This window comes from Astatotilapia calliptera, chromosome 4 (assembly GCF_900246225.1).
Source record: "Astatotilapia calliptera chromosome 4, fAstCal1.2, whole genome shotgun sequence".
Lineage (NCBI taxonomy): Eukaryota > Metazoa > Chordata > Actinopteri > Cichliformes > Cichlidae > Astatotilapia > Astatotilapia calliptera.
The window spans coordinates 4,201,597-4,224,220 of NC_039305.1; the positions used below are offsets into that span (position 1 = coordinate 4,201,597).

Consider the following 22,624-nt stretch of genomic DNA (forward strand, 5'->3'; position numbering starts at 1 on the left):
TCTGAATATTCTTGAGTGTGTTATACCTGCAGGACATTGAATAAGATATTAGCATATATCATTTGTATGACTGTTATGTGGTATTTTAAGTGCAAAACGTGATGCTGAACTGAAATTAAAACTGTATTTTTTTAATGTTTTATTCCAAAATATGTGAAAAATCACTTAATAACATAGTCAAGACATCACTAACATGGTAACCACAGGCACAGTTATCCACCCACTTGCTGTTATTTGTGACTGGCAGCCAATCGGAAGAAAGACAGCTTAAAGAGGGGAGGATCATTTTGAGTTGTGAATCATGCAGAGTTACTGTAGAAAACAAAGGTTGGAGGTCCATTTTGATTTCTAGTGTTTTCTGTGTCTGCTTATGTAGAAGAGCCGCGCAGCCAGTTTGTTCAAAAATTTAAATATTTTAGTGTAAGTGACAAATAATGCTGCCTGCTGAGTGGTTGACTGCACTAATAACTTAGTCCAATTTCTTTTCCAGTTATGCTCACTTCTACCTTTAAAAACTAACATGGCAACAGTCAAGACATTGACGCTGAGTCTTTAAAATGTAAAGTCCAGAAGCCAGTGGATGACAGGTCTTTGGTTTAAAGCCTAAATGTCAGCTCAGCATCTTTCTGGGGATCATGTGATGGCGCAGCATTTATAGAGAAGTTTCACTCTCATTGTAAACTCATAGATATTTAGTTTCTGTTCCCGACCATTCCCTTTATCCAATTTTCAAACTTTGAAAAAAAAAAAAAGTATGATGAAGAAATTATCAAACCAGTGAGTCATGTCCAGATTTCAGGTTAAGTAATTTAATTTAATTGGGTTGCTAAAAACTAGGGTTCACTTAAGATGCTTGCATATTAGAAGAGATTCATCACAAGATATTTGGCCACTTGGCGAAATAACCGCTGGTGAGACAAAGTGGGTTTGACCTGAGATAGATTTTTCTGTATTTGCAGTTGAGTGACTGAAGTGACTCTCAGTGAGAGTGAAGAGTACCTGTGATTGACGTATAACCTGGTAGTAAATACATTAAAGGGTTACCTTGGCAACTGGAGCCTTCTTTAAAATGCAAATGTGTGGTATGTTTCATAAGTTTGTGTAGTTTATGTAGGTGCTCAAAAAACATAAATGCATACAAACTTTTAAAATAAATAAATAATTGATCCAAATCTTAATGATGCCAAGATTTTCACTGGGAATTTGTGACAGAAGAATAACAGCAAGAGTGAAAGGGAAGGTTTAGAAGAGTTGAAGATGTTAATATTTTCAGTGGGAATGATCAGAAATTAGAACATCAGAGGGACAGCTCAGGTCGGACAGTTTGGAGGCAACTTTGGAGGTTTGGACATGTACACAGGAGGGTAGTGGATATCCTGGATTTTTAAGCTGGAGCTGTTAGACAGGAGGGAAAAGAGAAGACAACAGAGAAGATTCACTGATGTAATTCAATTCAATTTTATTGATACAGTGCCAAATCACAACAGCAGTCGCCTCAAGACTCTTTATATTGTAAATTAAACCCTACAATAATACATACAGAGAAAACCCCAATAATCATATGAGCCCCCTATTAGCAAGCACTTTGGCGAAAGTGGAAGGAAAAAGTCCGTTTTAACAGGAAGAAACCTCCGGCAGAACCAGGCTCAGGGAGGGCGGGGCCATCTGCTGCGACTGGCTGGGGTGAGAGAAGGAAAACGGGGACGTGGTGAAGGAGGCAGATGATCTGCTGTGATAACTACTAAATACTACTACTACTACTACTACTAATAATAATAATAATAGTAACAATAGCTCATTGGTTTAATGTTGGGCTCTAATAAATAATAAAAAACCACACAGAGAGAAGACACGGCGGAACCCGTGGCTTTTATTTTGATAAGGTGGACTGAAGTTGGAGGGAAGGCGTCGCTCTTGGTGCAGCTGCAGCAGCAGAGCGAAGACCGCAGACTGCAGACGAACGCTGAGCGTGTTTATCTTCCGTCCTCAGTCGACTTCATTCACTCTACTGACCCGTCGGGGAAACTTCATTCAGCACAGAAACAGGACTTTAATAAGATTTTTCCTGCATTTAATAAAAGTTTAAAATATGCTGCTGCGCTCAAACTGCGCAGGGAGAAGCGGGCAGGCTTAGAATAAACTCGTCTAAAGTTTGAGTCGACTCCAGAGGGGAGGAAAGGTAAGCCGAACCACGATAAATATCAGAAATATTCAAAGAAAAAGCTGTTTGTTAAAAAGACTCAGGTCAGCTCCTGCTCACTGCGCTTCCTCTTTTTCTCAGTTTCTCACTTCTCCATCTCTCATGTTAGTCGCTGAAAAGCAAAATGTGTCTCTTTTAATTTAATATAGATAGATAGATTCCCGCAAATAAAACCCAACAGCTCGTTCTTTCAGCCTTTTAAATTCAGTTGAATTCATTAATTAAGGCTGAACTCCACTTGAGGCTCTGACATCTTCTGGTTATTCGTCAGTGCCAGTAAACTCATGGCAGATCTTCACGCCTGAAGTAAGAATTTCTCGCATTTTCTGCCTGTTTCTCAGATCTATTTGAATCGGATTGTTTGTTCCCCATTTTGCATGCTTAGAGTACCCCCAGCTTTGGGGAAGTGGTTATAAAAGCTATTGTTGGTGAGAAAAAGAGAGGGCCTGCGTGTACTTAGTTCATAACTGACATTAATTCATCAGACTTGTGAACAGCTGCTTCTGTGGCTGCAGTTGGGTCAGACCTCATGTTAGAGGCCTGTTCCATCTCCTCTAATCGAGCTGTGGTGGTCACATCCTCCTCTGCAAACACTGCATGAAGCCTGTGTTGAAAGAATGAGCATCAGGAGCCACTTTCTATTTGACAAATAGACTAAAAGTGGAATAAATTCTGTTTCTTCAATTGTGGAATGTGAATCCAACAGAACATCCAGATGAAAAATGAAAGGAACAGTTGTTAATTCAGTTATATATGCTGCTATATATAATAATTTTATTTTATTATATTTTATTATATTTTCTTCTACTGTACCATGCTGCTGAGTGACTGCTGCTCGTCAAACACATTTCATTGCAATGTTGACCCTGTGCTAACTTGCATATGACAAATAAAACTGAAACTGAACTGCTTTTTACTATTGGGTCATAAAAGTGGCGTCAGGTGTATTAGGCAATTTTGCATCATGTTCTGCTTTTAAGAAAGCTATTAAAATTCTCATTTTTTAAGTATTAGTTGCTAATTCATCAAAGGAAAACACAGAGGCCCTTTGAAAAGTTAAAAACGGTTAAACAACAAACGTATGAAGCGTTGACAAATGAGAACATTTATAGAGAAGTTGTAATGTAATCACAGTGTTTACAGCTAATTAAACTTCCATAAACTTGATGATGTTTTTTTCCAAATCATTGATCCACCAATCCAACCTTATCCTGTTCCCATTCTGACAATCATACCTCAACTTTGGGTGTCTGCTGATGACAGTTACCATCTGATAGCAGGGTTACATTAATGAGCTGTAGTCCTCACTGGAAACGGGGCTAATATAAAACCGATTTTAGCTCAGTGTGAGTGCTTAGTGAATTTAAATGGTTTTAAATGGTCATGCTAGTTTGGCCTGTCCTTGCTCTCAGTGCCGCTGCGAGAGCACACGGAGTGGAGCAGACAGAGATAACTAAGGTGAAATCATGTCAATCTAGTTATTTTACTGGAAGTGCAATAAAAGTTTCCCAGCGAGCGAAAAATAGTGACTCAGGTCTTTTGTGGTTACGTTTGCGTGTTTGGCAAACATACAAAAAAGGCGGCGTCACGAGCGTGAAGCACCTTGTTACCTGTTAGCTTCCTCAGAGCTTTGTTATGACGTATGATCCAGTTTACCCAGTCAGTACTGGATTAGTATCAAAGCTGCATCCCCAATTTAGACAGGCCCGAGGTGCCACTTTGGAGTGGGAAATTTCACATTTACATTTTATTTATTTTCTAATTTATTTTGAATTTTACTCACGAGCTTCAGATAAACAGATACTGCGCCAAGTGGAAACTAAAATTCAAGCGGTTCAGCTAAAGAGTTTAATCTAAATACGTATATGAATTTTGATGTAAAACATTCATTTATTTAATATAAAAAGCAAAAGAAAGTGACACAAAACAGCTTTTTTGATGTTTTTTTTAGTTTTGGCTCCTAAAAATGATGAAAAAAAAAGACTAAAAGCGAGCTTAAATGAACAACTGCTTATACATCTGATGCATCCTGTTACAGGGATCATATTCCTGGGTTAGCTAATAATGCTTCTACACTAGATTTAGTGAACGATTTTAATATTGTTGTGTCTGGTTTTACTTGGAATTTTCCCATTCTGCAGTCCTCTTTGCTTTAACTACCAGTAACGATTGTGCGCTGTGTGCTCTTTCTCTACATGTCTACATATTGAACTCCTTAATATCCACTGGTGCAAATGTTGGGTTAACAAATTCATGTTTTACATTTTGACCCCTTTGAAACACTGATCATGATGTGCGACAGTTTTAAAAATGCGTAAATTGTACTTTAGTGGCATTTTCTGTAAGTAAAAAGGATTTCTGAGCAGCATGTAATTTCTCCCAAGTCGTTTTTATTTACGGGGCACACAACAAGCAATGCTGAGGAAAACCATTATAAATATGAATCAATCTCCCACGTACCTTAAAGGTCCGAAAGTCGTGTTGACCCAACATCTACGCCTGATAAGCTTAAAGCAGCAAATTTCTGCCCTAAAATTTTAGATTATAAAAATGATTTTGTTTGTTTTCCTCGTCACTGAAGATGATTGTGATGACAGTACCCATCAGGATACCTGACAGATCAAAAGCCAGTGATATATTTACCATCCCAGCAAAGTTAAAGCTTTACTTTTTGAAACTTTTAATTCAGAGAAAGATGTCAGTGACTTCTGCACTGCTGGTGAAATCTAAGAAGTTTCAGAGCACCGGTGTGAACTCTTGCATTTGCAAGGGTCGCTGCACAGAGGCAGTTTATGATGCAGGTGCATCAACATGAGAAAGACGCTTCTGAAAGTTGCAGTTGGTTGCTAGTACCACTGAACAAATGCGTGCAGCCTTCTGTTTGCTTTTAGTACTTGGTGGATATGCTGAAAAGGACACTAATTAAGTTCTAAACTAATTCAGGTCAGCAATCGAGTGTTATTTTTAAGCACAACATGCTGGGATTTATCCAGTTTAAGCCTCAGATATGGAAACATTTAATGCTTGTGGCAGCTGGAGGTACTGAGTTTGAGGCTCTGAAATGCTTATTTTTTCCCTCTTTAGCACTAAATAATGTGATTTTTTGGCAAAACATGGCATTTGAAACATTTTTAGGTAGGGCTGGGCGATATGACCCAAAATTCATATCTCGATATTTTTTAGCTGGATGGCGATATAAGATATATATCTCGATTTTTTTTTTTTAAAGCCATAAAGTAAGAACAAAAGGGGAGTTCTTAGTCAAAGCTGTGTCCCAGATGTCACACAGGCACTTTTATTAACATAGAACAGATGTACATAAAATTTACTCAAAAATAAATTATGAGCATTTATTAAATAATAATGCTTCATAAATAAAAGAAAACAATGTTGTTTTTGTGCATAACAAAAAGCTCACAAATGTGCAGTCAAAATGTAAACTAAAAGACGAGCACTATAACAAAGACAGATTTCACAGCTGCTCTGTTCCCAACTTGTACTGCGTGACTGACAGCCTGGAGTTTGTAATCCGCTTCGCAACCACGTCTCTTAACAGGTGCCATTTATGGTCCTTATACACAGTAAGGTAATATTACGTTGAAGCACAGTACGTATCACTCCGCGAGGCTCAGCCGTAATGCTCCGACAATCCATCAAGCGGTGCAGCTCCGTAGCTTACCAAAGTCGTACTAAAACATTTTTGACAGATTGCTGAGCGCCGTGTTCCACATAAAATCGGTTCGCGGCCATCAAGCACAACCAGAATTCATATATAAGGCGCGCTGTCAACTTTTGAGAAAATGAAAGGATTTTAGTCCGTGCAGCACCTCTGGGCTGCATGGCGTTAGCGTGGTTAGCTCGTTAGCGTGGTTAGCTAGCTAACACGTTGACGCCGTCCAGCCCCACGCACGGGGCGATGCGCAGTAACTCATTAACGGAGATTTGCCGTGTCCATCTTGTCGCTTCCTGCAGGTGAAGCGATGGGGGAGGAGGGGGAGTTGTGTTCAGTGAAGGAGAGGCGAGGCCGAGTAACGTTGCGTAAAGACAAAAGTGGACGAAAGAGAGGCAAACTTGCGGCTCCACAAGTATAATTATAACGTAACATAGACTATATCGATATAAAGGATATGGTCACATCTTATATCTCGTATAAAAATATATCGATATTTTTTAAAAACTCGATATATCGCCCAGCTCTATTTTTAGGCCACATAAATTCAGACTAATTGAGAAAATAATCCCCAGATGAATCAGTCTCGTAAACCATGACCAAACTGGATACAGCAGAGACGACAACTTTGATGGTCTAAATAAAAGAGTACAGAAATGCTTTTAAGGCATATTTGAAACTGTACTAGCAAACTCTAACCACAAAGCCCTGGCTGCATACTGGTCAGTGTTTCAGCTGTGCAGCACATAACAAGGGGGTTTCCTGAAGCTGCAGCCTGCTTTAAAAACAGCTTGAATTGCACCTGTTATTTATTTTTAATGGACAGTTAGTTTGATTAACTAAAATGAGCCTTCATTAACTTTAATCTTAACTCACCTGGTTTATTCTGTTTAAAAATCCTTTTAACCATTCGTATTAAAAAGATTTTTTTATTTTTTTGTCCAAAATCAGCACGTCAGGTTCATTAAAGCAGCCCACAGTGCCACACCGTCGGTGTTGTTCCGAATATTTCATTAAAACAAAAAATCTGTTTAAGTAGGCAGTATCAAGCTTGTATTTGCAGCAGGAACTACAGAGCAGCAGAGGTACAGTGTTTATATTTATGTGTCCACTTTTTGCTGTTTTTTTAGCCACTTTAAATATTTACCCAATACCAATAATAAAAGAGAAATCTTTCAACTTCAGTCTAAGGAGCTTGGAAAGAAAGCGAGTGGACTTGTTTAAGTTGAAGATGTTTCACCGCTCGTCTGATCTGTGGCTGTGATCAGCTGTCAATCCAAAGGTTTCAACTATTTGTCTGCGAGTTTTACCCATCGCAACTCTTTACTTATTACTGAAAGAAGAGTTTTTCAACTGGTAATTCACAATTTTTAGCAGTTTCAGCTGACAACCTTTGGTTACTGTTGTGTAATCTAAACCCGCACTGATACTGAATACACAATGAGATAGAATAGATTTTAGTTTACTGTTTGCACATTACTGCTTATTCATTACATAGTTTGAATGATTGTGTTGTAGCTACCATTGCAAGATTTAATCTGTTGTTTTTATCCAAATCTTTCAAGGATTGGTCCATAACCTTAAGCTCATCATTTCAGGTCTAAATCTGTGACTTTTTGTTGATGGATGTCAGCTGTTTACCCATATCCTTAAAGGACTTCAGCTTATGTTTCATAGCTTTTAGTTAACCATTTCAATCATTAAAATGGGATTTGCAGTTTTTACTGCTATCCTCGCAGTTATTTGTCTTTTTCAGTTGGCATTTAAGCAGCAAGGCTTGCAAAGATGACTTGTGAGTTGTGATGTAATAAGCTGAGGCTTTTAATCTAAAACAATTCAGATATTTTATAAAAAAGAAATCAATAACAGGGTCTTTAAAATGATGAAAACTAAACAAGGCATTAACTGAACTAACAGACCTGATACAACAACACATGAGAAGAAGTTTAGGGTACTTTTCTATCACTTGCAACTCTTCCTCTTATCTCCTCCCAAGGGTATGAGAGAGAGGAAGAAGTGCGAGAACAGACGAGCCGAAGCTGCCAACTGAGAAATCCTTTGACTTTCAGCTAGTGACACCTTTAATGTTGCTTGTGACATAAATTAATTCCACAAAACTTGTTTTCTTTTCGGATAAAGTAAACCTACAAATAAAATAATACACCGGTACCAGTTCTCTTTTTTTCTGCACTCTTGTTGATTTCAATCATCATTTGCCATTTTTTAAAATCTGGGTTATTCGTGCATTCGTTTTATCTGTTGCTATGATTAATTATGCTGTTTCTTTTCTCATACTGTCGTTATCTGATCCACATTATCAAGACTGTGTGACGCATGCGATTCATGTGAAAAATAATCAAAAATTAAGATGCGGCTTTGTGTGACATCACAGCACTTTGTAGCTCAACAAATGTTTTACTGTTACTTTTTCAGTTACGTCGTAACGGTTTGCATATTCTGTTACGTGCATACATCACTGAGAAATGTGTCACGTGACTCCTCAGCTACCACCCAAGTACAGGACCCCCGCCTCCCTTGTTTCACAATTTCCATGTCTAACCGTTATGTGTTGTGTAATAAAACTATTATAATATGACGCTGTGCGCTGTGCTCTGCGATACGACTAATTAAATATTCAATATTTTAACTGTTAATCTGTGATTTATATTTAGCTGTTAATTTGTCATTTTTAATGCAACACAATTCAACTGTTAATCCATGACTTTAACCAAATGTTTGTATAGTGTCCTTGGATTTTTGAAAGGTGCTATACGAATCTGTTATTATCCTTCTTATTACCATCCTGTGTTTTGAATTAACTGATGAATCTGTCTGATTAATTCAGCAGTTAATCCCTGATTTTTACTGGGATGCTTTAGCTGTTCCATGACGTTCTGTTGAGTAAATCAACTGCTAATCCGGGATTTTGATATGGCTAATTAAGATGTTAAGCCCTGTTTAGTTTTTGTCTAATTCATATATTAATCACAACTTTTAGGTAAATAATTCAGCTTTTAGTCCTGGATTGTTATCTGACTATTTTGGCTGTTAATCCTTGACTTCAAAATAACTAATTCAGCATTTAATCCAACAATTGTACTTTTTTAAAATTCCTTACTTTAGCTACACTTTTTCGTCACTTTTAGCTGACTACTTAACATGTTAATTCCTGTTTTTTATCAGCCAAATGTAGTTGGCAGTCTTTGGCTTTCATTGGATTACTTTAGCTGTTAATCCAAGGATTTACAATGATTAATCTAGTAAACTTTAAACTGTTTATTCACTGTTTTAGCTACACCTTTTTGTGTGTTGCTTCAGGTTACCTAGCTCCTATATATTGGCTTTTACATACTTCCCTGGCACCTGCAAAAGTACCGCTGGCCTGGGATAACTAGTCTAATTAACAGGAACTAAAGTTTTTTACATCTGAATTTGAGTCAGGTTTCAGACATCTGTTCATTATTAAAGATAAAAACCATTATAAGGGTTAAAGTTTATTTTAAGTCTGTGTGTGGTTTAACAGGTGACATTTGTTTGCTAGGTTAATATCAGCATCGGGTGTTATGCAGCTCTGTGTCTCTTGTCAGAACTGTGTAAGGTTGCAAAGTGCTCTACAGCTGCAACGATAGAGCCAGCTTTTTCACGAAAGCTTACCACATCCTTCACTTTGTAACCACAAACAAGTGAAGGTTTTATTCACGTTGGTGGGAAAATAAAATAACCAGCTGTGATGATAACTGCTGTCATGGGATTCAGATCCTTAACATTAGATCCACGTTTTAGAGCTCCTTCGTTGGAGAATTGCATTTTCTCGAATACTGCGTCGACCCCTGTCTTCTCATCCTTTCTGTATACGTTTAAATAAACTGCAGGGAATGGAGAAGTGGCGTCTGTGTCTCTCCATAATGTAAAAATGGACGACAAATGAAGTTTTCCAGTTCCTGTTTACTCCTTGCATGTCATTCCCTTGTCCTTCCTTTCCATGTCCTATAAATTACGAGCTGTGTATAAGTATACCAGAGCCCAAGATGGTGATTTCAAATGTCTCATAAGAAATATTGAGTTCATTAGCACAAAAGGCTAAAAATACCTCAGCACTACAAGACTGAATGGTTGGTTCCAGGCAGAGGGTGCACACTGAAACCTATTAGAAAATAAAATACGTATCATTAGAGTTTCTGTTGTAGTCCAAACATAAGTATATGGTGATGGAAGCATAATAACTAACATTTACATTTACAACAGCTTGAGCTCTTGTGGCTTCCGACAGACACAAACCACACTATCAGTTTAAATAAAATGCTGTTGTCTGGTTTGCATGTTCAAGTTTCACTGCTGTCAGCTGTATTTTTACAACCTGTAAATCATAACTTGTGTTGGTGTTTGTCTTCATCCCTGCAGAAAAAGCCCTTTGCCACTTCTCCTTCACGTTCTTCTAAACCTCCCTGAAACTTCTCAATGGAAGCCTCAGGAAAGTATGACTTTATCGCAACAGAGGACGAGGAGCTCAGCTTCAGAAAGGGTGATTTACTAAAGGTCAGTATATGATTAGATAATGAAGGCATGTTTTCCATTTCCTCCAGCTTGACACGTTTTGTTTTTGCTTTTGAACAGATTATAAACGTTGAAGGTGATTGGTGTAAGGCGGAGATGAATGGACGGGAAGGATTTGTACCACATAACTACATCGATTTCCAGATTCCGGGGTAAGAGAGGGACCTACAGCCTTGAACTACAAACAGATATCTTTTGAAAATCCAATGAATGTGTAAAAATCATTTCTTTGTGGGGGTCTTGAACTGAGGCGTGAGCTGCAAATTGACTCACGATGCCAATGCTTTTACCCTTTGAGTGGAAAATCTTCAGTGTGTGCGCACTGACACGAAACAACAGAGGCGGAGCGAGGGGCCTGGTGGACAAGAAGTGAAAATACGGTTAAAATCAGTGTCGAGAAACACAAATTAATTCAGTTAAGTTTCATAATTTTTGCGCAAACTGCTGTGAGAGCTTGTGGTAGGGTTAGACTTGGGTTCACATCAACTCTTGTACGAAATGTTTGGCTTAACCCAGGGAAATTTATTCTTACAGGATAGTTTAGGCCAAACGGCGTGTAAAAGACTGCTGTAGCTCAGGTGGTAGAGCAGGTCATCGGAAGGTTGGTGGTTCAATTCCTGGCTTCCCCTAGTCTGCATGCCAAATATCCTTGGGCAAGATACTAACCCCAAATTGCTCTCCGATGCATCCATCGGAGTATGAATGTGTGTGAATGTTAGCTATGAAGCACTTAGAAAAATGTGCTTGTGTGAATGGGTGATTGCACAAGTTGTGTAAAGCGCTTTGAGTGCTCAGATGAGTAGAAAAGCGCTATATAAGAACCAGTCCATTTACCATTTGAAAGGTTTTGTTGTTTGTGAAACAATGGCTGATTGGCTAAAACAGAGCATAACTCTAACTCGGGCAAACATAAAAAAGCAGCAGTATAAACAAACCAAAAGATTTAGGCAATTTTAGCTTTTTTATTGTTGTGAGTGAGACATTGAGCCTCAGTGGGATTACAGGTATGAATAAAGGGTAAATAAAAACGACTAAAGCAACATTGGTTCATTCTTGGTTTTAAACTTTTGTAACGATTCCTGGCCGCTTTGTGCACGAGTGTGAGTGACTTAATTTAGATAACCAGCAGCATTGTGGCCTCTGTGTGCAGGTGGTTTAAGGAGGACGCCAGTCGCAGTGCTGCAGAGGACATACTCAAGTCCAAAACTGTCGGGGAGTTTCTGATCCGAGGGTGCCAAACCTCCCTGGGGGATTTCTCCATTTCTGTCAAGTGAGTAAAGCAATGGGAAGTCTTAAAGTTTGGCTCACAGCTATATTTATGCTGAAGCTAAATGCGTACTTTAGCGTGCCTACGTGCTGATGTTCAGCATGTTTAACTATGCTTAGTCAACATCTGGTTTGACAGTTAAAGGGGAAGTAAATTATAGAATATTACCGAGTCACTTATTCTGTTTGTTCAGCTCTTTGACAGCATGCTAGGCATATTAGTACGTCAGCGTCTTCAACCAGCATCAAACTGGATATCCATTCTTTTAGTTCATAAAACAGTAAAGAAATATTTTTACATTTGTTTCGCATATAGACCAGACGGGGCTAGATCCAGATCCAGAACCAAATGGTGTTGTTTTTCAAGAACTCATCACATAACCTGATGTTTTAGCTTCTTTTTCTTTAAAAATGTAAACTGAACGTCTTTGAATTTGGATAAAATGAGACAATCGAAAACATCACTTTGGATTTCTGATTACCTTTCTGCTCTTCTTTGACATTTACTTGATTTTTAATGATTAATTCAAGAAAAAATTACTAGTTGCACCATGTAATGTGTTATAAAAATTGTGCTATAAAAACCAATCACAAAGTTTTTCATTTGGCTCAGCGGTGAAAGTCTGCTGGTGTCTCGTATTGACCGATTTTATGTGTCATGTAAACGAAGGGAAGATGCTAAAGTTTCGTTTATGTTATGTTTCTACCAAGCGGCTGGCTCCAAGTGAGAGTCAATCTCCCAATACTGTTAAATGATAACTTAACAGCACACCTTCTAAATATGGTCTAAGAAACTAACATTGTAAAAACCGTAACTCAAAATAATATGTCCAGAAACCTGTGGGTGATGATGCTGTCTATTTTATTAATAGTTTATGGTTTCAAGCTAAACTTCCAGCTCTGTGTGCTGTTTGAGTGTCACGTGAATGGACAGTGGTAGAGACCAGTTTCACTCTCATTCAAAAATGCTGAATCTTGGGTTTCAGTTGAAACCAAACTTCCTTTTTCCAACTTTGGTAACTAATAAACACCAAGATTTTGCAATGGATGGCACCAGCCACAACACCGAGGGTTTGTTTGACCACACTGTCATTAAAAACAGATGCGTATTCACTGTGTAAAGAAGATTTATATAGGGACTTGCAAATACTTCGGATCTTAAAGTGTTACAGCGACCTATCCCACAACCCCTACTGCTCCTGGTAACCATTTTGGTTTGAACCATAACCGGCTATACACTTTCAAAACTGTCTCTTTGGTCCAACTACAGTTCCCATGAAACAGGCCAATCGGATTAATATAAAAGTACGTTATATCTGCATTATTTCTCCCAGCCAGCAGAGGGAGACTCGTCTGTTTGCGAAAAGACGAGCTAATGAAAAAAATAACCATACTTGTCACTTGAACTGTAACTCCAGTGAACATGGTTCATGGTCTCAGTTGCTAGTTTCAGGTCTTATTTAATACTTAAGTCTTATTTCAATACAATATGAGGTTAATTTTGTAGCTTAACCTCATAAATCAGAATAACACACACAAATAAAACAGAGTATCATTTAGAGCTGTGCTTTATGTGCATCCAACATAGACATAGCACCACAAGTGTCAAAATGAAATAAATACATAAACAAACAGTTAATTAAAAGTGTAATTAATTAATTGTGGATTTATTTAGTCAAAATCCTATTCACTGTGGTTAATATGGTACTGCATGCTGTGCTGCATGCATTTATTTATCTTTAACTGCAGCACCAAAGTCAGTGGGTGGGACTAAAGCTGCTCTAGTCAAAGCCTTGCTTTGCTTTTGGTCAGTGTTTGTTTCATACTAAGTATAAAGAGTTTGAGTTTTCATACTTGCTCGTTCCTGCGTGACAAGTACAGTCAGGACTGGAGGACAGCTCAGAGTGAGACGGCAGGTTGATAACATCTGACACTTGGCGACACTTGTGCACAGCTTCACTGAGTCCTTTACCGCCTTTTTACGCCTCAGCCATAAAAGCCTGATGGCGTATTGTCGTCACCCTGCTGGGTGGGCGGGTAGCCAGCTAGGCGACATGGACACCAGAGTTTGTGAATGCGATAACTGGAGATTAAAGCGACTGATACCATCCGGTGTATCTACTGAAAACCTGAGTTCGAATCTCAGTGACCTCGACCTCAAGGTGAGAGGTCAGAGGGGAAGTTTTCTGAAAATGTAAACACAGTTGATATTTGGATTAAGAATTAATTTAATTAATTTAATTAATTCATTATGTATTTAAAACATTTTTTATTTACAGTTTTAATGAAATAATATTTTGGTGATGTATTTACTTATTTCATTTTGGCACTTTTGAGGCTGCACAGTTATTCATGTGAGGCTGCTGTATAGTTTTTCCAGCATAAAATGACACACAAAATCTATGTACTTCATTTATGTCAGGGGTGAGGAACTCCAGGCCTCGAGGGCCGGTGTCCTGCAGGTTTTAGACGCATCTTTGATTCAACACAGCTAATTTTAAATAGCTAAGCTACCTCCTCAACAGGTCTTGAAGTTCTCCAGAGGCCTGATAAGTAACTAATCATCTGATAAAGGTGTGTTGACCCAGGGTGAGATCTAAAACCTGCAGGACACTGGCACTTGATGCCTGCAGTTGGACACCCCTGGTCTGTGCACTCCGTAGACCAAAAAAAACAGTCAAGAAAATCATCAAATTGACATTTAGATTGTTTGAATTATTTTAATGTGCTTGTGCTTAAGAAAATAATTAGGTTGTTTTTAAACTGGAAGTGTGATAACATCTACTAAAAGATCAGTTAGAGTTCCCTAATATTTTGGCGTTGCAGTGTCACGCCCTCTGAGCTCTTTCCTCCTTCGCTGGAGGTTCTTATTTTTTTATCACCAAAGGCAGCTGCAGAATAAACAAGCGAGGCAGAGGTGAAGTCAGTTTATCCTCTCGTGTCCGCTGTCTGTCAGACCACCAGCGCAGATGATTCCTTTTAGCGCTCTGATTACAGGATCCGCCGGGACAGTTTGAAAGACTGTCGTGCCGTATGTTATTTATAACACCCGTGCAAAATATCTCCAGTCCTAAATGGTTTCAAGACTCGTGTATTTTAATTTTTCAGTAACCAGTAACAGGTGCTGTCTTTTAGTATGTCCATGGGTTTTTAATGTTGTGGTCAGAGGTTTACGTACACTCGTGCTCGGGCATCAATGTCTTGGTGATTTGGGGCTTTTAATGATTTCTTTGAACTGTTCGTTTTCCAGGTTGGAATAACTGTACCGGAAACATCTTTATTAACTGTAATAAATGTGATTTGGGTGCACAAGTTTAAGTTTATTGTTGATTTTCTCCAATCCACACAGACTCAAAAGTATACTTACAGGGACATTCAGCCACACTAATGTTTGGTTTAATCTCATTTAGCAAGTTGCACCTCGACCAGACTCTTTTCGTAGCTTCTGGCATAATTATTTCTGGATATTCGACCATTGTTCTTCGAAGAATTGAAAGAGTTTCTTCAAATTTGTTCCAAAACCAGTTTAAATGTGTGTCTGGGATCATTGTTCTCTTGGAGCACTCAATCTTGCCCACGTTTTAACTGTATAGTAGTTAAGTTCATTATTACATCCATGTTGTGCAATGTACCATTGGCATTAAATTAGCACCAGAGCATGATGCTAACACCACCGTGCCTCAGCTTTAGTCATCCAAACATAATTTGGAAAGAAACTGAAGTTTAGGGGACTTCAGCTGTAGATCTCTGTATGACCTCTGTATAGTTGGGTGGTAGTTTTACACTATAAATTGGCTGCTTCCTGGGTGTTGGCTGAATTTTTGTTGTCATTTGCTCGAAGCAACACATCACAAGCACTGTACATACAGTACCGTATGATTCATAGTGGTGAAAACTCTGGTCACACTTTAAATAAATAATATCCACACTTCAAGTGCTCTTAGGCCTGTTATGTGCCTTGAGTAGATTTACTTTTTTTACACTATATAAATTGACCCAGTTATGTGCTGAGGGAGTTTTTGTTTGATGTTGTAGTTTTGTGCATCGACCAGCAGAGGACAATCCAGATAAGGAGAGAGGAACCAGTGGGATGAAGGAAACAGGGAGTCGTCTGTTATGTAGATGTTCTTGCGCACTCCCTTTAGAAAAGAATGAGAAGCAGAAAAAAACCTCAAGAAATTAAACAAATTTCAACTCCTTCTTTCAGGGCACTGTTTTATAAGAGCTTCTGACCAGGATTAGTACATCAAGGTTTTCTCTCTATAATAAAGGGCCACGAAAGACTCTGTTTACTCAATTTTATTTCAGTTAACATCATTTACACAATCACACATTTGTTTCAATTTGGAAGTCTGATATGATCAAGGAGAGACCTTTCAGCCTTTGTCTCTAATCCAGTTTTAAGACCTGATTTACTTCAGTTTGGTCTTTGCTGCATATAAATCTGGACAGAAGTAGATGTGATGGATGCGATTCGTCAAATTAGTGTAAAAGTATAGCCAGACTGAAGCTGTATGAGGGGCGAAAAACTGATGTTTTAATGGATTGGCTTTATATAGCGCTTTTCAAGGCACTCAAAGCGCTTTACAAAGCGGTTAGTTCTGACCCTGAAATGTTATCCACATAGTGTTGTGTAATTAAAAATGACCTTTTGTTATTTAGTAGTTATTTAGTCTGTGGGCCATGGATAGTAAAGATGTAATCTTTATCTCTTCTCCTCAGACATGAGAATGACGTCCAGCACTTCAGAGTGATGAGGGACAACAAAGGCCAGTACTTCCTGTGGCAGGAGAAGTTCACCTCCCTCAACAAGCTGGTGGAGTTCTACAAAACCAACACCATCTCTAAAAGCAGGGTGATTTACCTCAACGATGGCAGCCTCAACGACAGCAAAGGGTTCCCCTCCCCATCCCAGCCGGTAACGCCTCGAGCATATCTACAGAAATCAAAACCTGATTATAAATTTTACATTTTGCAGCAAACATACAGTAATGTGTCACACAGAGATAATGGGATAAATGATGTGACAGTTTCTGTGGTATTGCAGAAGGTCAAACCACATTTCAGGTGTCAGGCAAAAAGATGACGTGTTAAATTTCAGTGTAATGAGAATTTTTTTTCTAGTCATACTGAGAACATTTTTAACAAAGACTATTTGAAGCCAGCTCTGCAAAATCAGGGAAAATTAGTCTTTAATAGACTGAAAACATGACTGATAACTGATAAAACCGATAACCCATGATGATGATCTAAATGCCAAACACTCCAACGATGACATTTTCCAAAAGAACATTTTTACATGTTGATTGCAGAGAAGCTTTTGAACTCTTCTATTAAACCTCTTGACCTTTAGAAGAACTCCTGGTGAAGTCCTGGTGCAAGATGGGCAACGATAACCTAGCATGCTTTTGTTTTTCGATGGTAGGATAAGTTGGAAAAGCCTAAAAACGAAACTGTGCAGACAGAGCTCTACACACATGGGTCCCCAACTGGCTTCAAATCATAGACTGTGTATAAAACATGATGACACATGAAGGTTACAGAGCTGACATTTAGAAATCTCAGCGTTAGTGTGCTGGATGCGGTCATGCTCGTTTTTTGGAGCCAGAGGTTTCTATATTTGGACATATGAGTTTGTTATGCTAGCAAATTGGACTCAGAGGTACCTGCTAATTGTGTTAAGGCTAATAAAATATGAGCTAATTGTGCTAAGGCAAATAAAATATGAGAATTTCTCTTGTCCTAACTGAGCCTCACATTATTTCCTGTAGAAATGTTCCAAAAGGCAACGACACCATACTGTAGCTCGGCAGCTATAGCTAATTTTAAACACTAACTACCTTTGAATGCACAGTTGGTATCATGGAGAAACTATCCACAAAGACCAAAACTGTTTTATTGACCACTCTGTAAAATGTTTATTTCTTCTAAAGCTGGACTTGTTGACATGGGACTCTGTGGGGACCCACATTTGGGGGCAGCCTTAACTGGCCATTAGAGGAATTGCAGTTTTGATGCACAGACTTCATAGTTGCGCTCTAGAATTTGCTGCTTTGGTTCAAGCCTCTTTCTTAACCACTTAAGCCACTGTGTTAGGTGTGAAACTGAGACTGAATCAGAGATATAAATGTGCTCAGTTTCACAATGCCTCCCTCCCTATTATTAATAGAGGCCTGTTAATGTTGAAGAGATGCTGTAAAAGTGAGGCACCTGAATGTGAACGAACATGCGAGGAGGATTATCTGAAGCCACTGAAAAAAGCAGAATGATCACTTTATCACTAAAGTTAAGCTGTAGGAAAGCTGTAATGTTTTAAGCCTGTTCAGGCAGAGAGCGAGCAGGAAATACATGAAAATAATAGAGTATGTTTTTAGTTTATGATTAACTGATAAAAAGCAGAACTGTGACCAGTTGCCCCCCTTGACTGATCATGTAAAAGAGTGTGAAGAGGAAATGAAAGCTAAGAAGGTGGTTTAATGTGAGCACATCAAAGTGATGGAGGGAAACTGTAAAAATCCTGAGAAACTAAAAGCGCCACGCAAACGTCTACGTGTCTTATTCGAGTCTTTGAATTCTGCGTCTTTCTGTTGGTAGAGGTTTTTTTTTTTAAAATACGAAAATATGTGGACATACACATTTCCGAGTCCTGGGTTGGACGCCGTCAAACATTTCGCTGCATGTTGACATGATAGCATCACACAGCTGCTGCACATTTGTCAGCTGTGCATCCATGATGCAAATCTTTAGTTCCATCACATCCCAAAGGTGCTCGATTAGACTTTGAGATGATTTGAGCTTTAGCGCGTTACCCTGCAGGAAGCAGCCATCAGAAGACGGGTAGGCTGTGGTCACAAAGGGATGGACAGGGTCAGCAAAATACTCAAGAGGACTGTGGTGTTTAAACGATGCTCAGTTGGTACCAAGGGGCCCAAAAGTGTGCCATAAAAATCATCATCACCACCAGTCTGAACCCTTGATACGAGGCAGGATGGATCCATGCTTTCAGGTTTGACCCTACCATCAGGATATTGCAGCAGAAATCAGAACTCATTCGACCGGGCACAGTTTTTCTTTAAGTGTCAAATGTTGGTGAGCCCATGTAAATCGTAGCCTTAGTTTCGTGTTTTTGGCTGACAGCAGCGGCGTGCAGTGATGTGGTCTTCTGCAGCTAAATCCCAACTGTTTCAAGGTTTGCAGTGTTTTGCATTCAGAGATGCTTTTCTGCATAAATTTGTTATGAGTGGTGATTTTAATTGCTGTTGTCTTTCTGTCAGCTTGAATCAGTCTGGTCATTCCTCTCTGACCTCTGACATCAACAAACTATATTCTGATGCTCTGTTTGAACCTCAGCAGGTTGTCTACATGCACTTGTTGCCATGTGATTGGCTCATTAGATATTTGTGTTATAAAGCAGTTAAGGAAGTTTATCTAATAAAGAATGATACATTTTGGACAAAAATTACGCATTACACATACAACAACAGTTGCCCTGATGCAAGTGTTGTTGTGATTTGGTGCCAAATAAATAAAAGTGAATTGAGTTGAACTGAAAGGGAAACCAAAAAATGTTAGCTGGATGTTAGTTTAACCTTTGGTAATAAGTTCTTCATTGATCACCCACTCACGTCTACACTGAAAGCTCAGTAATGTTGGGTCCTACGATGAAGGAAACCGATGAGATCAATAAATTTTGGGATACTTTTGAGAATGTAATGCACTTGTTTGTGTTTTACTTTGAAAACAATCACATTTGAAAGCAGCTCATGGTAAAACTGGGCGTTCTGGTTGTAAGAACTTGTTAATTTGTATTTATGATGTTCCATGAAGGTATAAAGATGCACTTTTCTGCTTCAGTCTATTTTAGGAGCTTAAACGCAGACCCATATTACATTACCTGCGGTTGTTCTTGTTTTGAAGTCTCTTTCACTGTAAAAATCAATCATGCATAAGATGAAAAAAGTTAGATTTCTGAACATAAATAGAAATAAAAACTGCATCTTATCTTCTTCCTGTCGGCTTCCTTCCTGCAGGTGAAGAGGGGGAGTTTGCCTGAGCAACGTACAACACCAGCTTTCAATACGGCTCCACGCCGATCTTCAGACCAGAGTACCAGCTCGATGGTATGAGCTACAGCTTTTCTTCCTCTCAGCTCTGAAGTCTCTGATAGCAAATAATGTGCAAAGGTTTTAGCCACAAAGATAACAATAGGTTCAGAACTTTAAACCAAGTGCAGGAAACAGAAAAGCAAAATCTAATTTGCCTTTAAAGAGTCGAGACCAAGCTATTTTAGGCGGGGGTGGTCGTAACGTTTCGGCTCATTGTTCTGTGTTGTACAATAAGCAAAAGCAGGAATGTAACGTGTGTGTTGCTCTCTGCTTTAAGGGCAGAAGACCCGAGCTGGAGGCGCGAGCGCATACGATCGGCCACACAGGAAGAAACAGTCCTTCTACTTCGGCTCAGCCTCTGAGACGCACCTCTGAAACCTTGCCTCTGCCTCAGGTCAGCCCCGCCACGCTTTGATGCTTACTGGCTGTGGTAAACACAGGAAACTGTAGACCAGCTAACATCATGTTGATACACTGCGTTCAGCCGGGTGACATCAGCGTTTATTCTAAACTTCCAATAAGACAACATGAAACGAACTAGATCACAGCTTTAAGATTTTAATAAAAATAATGACTGCTAGGAACACATATCTCAGTACTCGGAATAAATGGTGACAAATATAAACAGTTGTGTGAAAAACTGAGCTTGCAGAGCCATCTTTATTAGCAGCGACTTGAATTGTTGTTTTCGGTATAACTTTATCGGTCTCTCACATCGCTGCGGAGAAAATTAAGCCCACTCGTCTTTACAGAGTTGCTTCAGTTCATTGAGGTTTGCGGGCATTGATTTATGCACAGCTTCTCCTGTAAGGTTGCACCACATTTCAGTCAGGGGGAGGTCTGGACTTTGACTTTGACTGGGCCGTTGCAGCACCTCGGTTCTTCTCTTTCAGCTATTCACACAGCCGTATCATTGCGTGACTCAGTTTGAGCCAAGCTTTAGCTATCAGGCAGCATCACATTTGACTTGAGGATACTTCAGAGGAGATGTTTGTGCCGATAACGTGTTTGGTTTTGTGCATCATGGTCAAACATCTCCACTTTAGCCTTATCTGTACAATGGATGTCTTGTTGTTTGTTCAAATATAACTTTGCAAACTTAAGCCATGGTGCCATGAAAAGTCTTTCTTCTGGCATCCCTTCCAAACAATCCACACTTGTTCAGTCTTTTTCTAATTGTGCTGTTGTGAACTTTGACCTTTAATATGCTAATTGATACATGTAAAGTCTAAGATGTAGCCTCTTGGGCTCTTAGCTGTTTCTCTGAGCACTGCTGACCTCAGGGGGAAGTCCGTGCACGCACCTGCATATTTCAGACCAGCAGCCAAAATCTCTGCTTTCTTTGAAGTGTTGTGCTTCGCCAATGATCAGTAAATCAGGAGCGTTTGATTAGCCGCTCCTGGCAGCCACTTACCCCCTTAAATCCTGTGCAGTCGTTGTGAATGTACTCTGCTTTGTCCTGAGAAAATGTTCTTTTTCAGAACTGCCTTTACACAGAAGTGAAAAACACGTTTAAGCTCTATTAAAAACTGCAGTCAAATCAATTTACACCCACTCAAAGTGTCGCAGTCTGAAGCCACACTTTGCTTATTTTTGAATAACAAACTTTGAGTATCGGTATCAGGATATATCATAGTTTCAATAAACTGCACTGTCTGAGATGTAGAGGAACAGAAACAGAAGTATTTGGCAGTCTGGATGTTTGATCTGTTTTCTGGTAATTCAGTGGAAAATGTTTTTAAAAAGTGCATTTTGGGTAAACTTTAAAGGCTCATGTCACTGTATGGGATGTGTGGCTGCTAAAGACAAGTTACAGAATATGACTTTTTAGCTAATGTTAAAATGCAGAAGTCACAAAAAGCAGTCCAGTAAAGGACTCTCACAGCTACAGCTGTGTCTGTCAGGTATTGATCACTGTTTGGTTTCCATCTGCAGAGACCATCCACGCTGCAGGTGAGGGCACTCTACAAATTCACCGCAGAGGAAGACGACGAGCTCGAATTTTCCGCCGGCGACATCATCGACGTGCTGGATAACTCCGATGCGTCGTGGTGGAAAGGCAGGCTGAGAGGATCGACTGGGCTGTTTCCCGCAAACTACACAGAGCAGCTGTAAGGAAACGCCACAGGCGATGATTTTAAAACGCCTGCGTGCGTTCAGACTCGATCTGCGGCTGCGTCAGCTCTTGATGGGTTTCTGAACGTGAACCAGCAGGCTTCTGTATGTGCTGCGTGTCAGCCTCCTACCAGAGGACTGAGGCAGTGCAGCTTTATTTACAAAGGAGCAGAGACACCTGCAGGAACTTCCTACAGCTCCCACATGTTCACCTGGCACACAGGAAATGCTGCAAATGATGCTTGAGGATGTTGTTTGTATCATGACGTGTCAGTAAGCATGTTGTCTGAATGCTTGCTGGCCAGGCTGCTGATGAATGGACTGTCTGCTCACTTTTGACACATTTTTATCAAAAAATGTTATTGACTTTTTAAATAAACTTTTTTTTATCACCACCTTCATGTTTAAATGATGCTCACTCATAACGAGGGCTTTCTGTGGGGTTTTTATCTTATCACATTTTACCTGTGATATTCCTGATATTCATTTGGGTATTTCTATCGTTTTAAAGGTGAGTTTTTATTTATTTTATGTAAAATTTAATGTTTTATTCTTGGAGTTGGTCTCTGCATGATTCACAAATCAAAATAATCTTTATTTTTTATCTCTTACTGGGCTTTGGTGCAGCTACCAGCCCTGAAATTAGCCATTTTAACTCCTCCCCCTTTAAAGATACATTTTTGTATTTTTTGTATTGTATTAAACTCTCACCAC

At 39.2% G+C, this 22,624-nt stretch overlaps 1 protein-coding gene across 1 annotated transcript; it reads left to right on the forward strand.

Annotated features, from left to right (window-relative positions):
- Positions 1-1,849: 1,849 nt before the first annotated feature.
- On the forward strand, positions 1,850-22,365 carry grap2a (GRB2 related adaptor protein 2a). The gene is made up of 8 exons (XM_026164066.1): positions 1,850-2,179; positions 10,272-10,406; positions 10,485-10,576; positions 11,575-11,694; positions 16,413-16,608; positions 19,721-19,810; positions 20,073-20,189; positions 21,731-22,365. Exons 2-8 carry the CDS (start codon positions 10,329-10,331, stop codon positions 21,908-21,910), a joined length of 873 nt encoding a protein of 290 aa, XP_026019851.1. The 5' UTR covers positions 1,850-2,179; positions 10,272-10,328; the 3' UTR covers positions 21,911-22,365.
- Positions 22,366-22,624: the final 259 nt, after the last annotated feature.

Bases quoted from the DNA above. Each gene is read 5' to 3' on its own strand.
- grap2a (XM_026164066.1), top strand. From the start codon at position 10,329: ATGGAAGCCTCAGGAAAGTATGACTTTATCGCAACAGAGGACGAGGAG. The intron at 10,577-11,574 runs GTAAGAGAGGGA...CTCTGTGTGCAG, and splicing joins ATCGATTTCCAGATTCCGGG to GTGGTTTAAGGAGGACGCCA. The intron at 19,811-20,072 runs GTATGAGCTACA...CTCTGCTTTAAG, and splicing joins ACCAGAGTACCAGCTCGATG to GGCAGAAGACCCGAGCTGGA.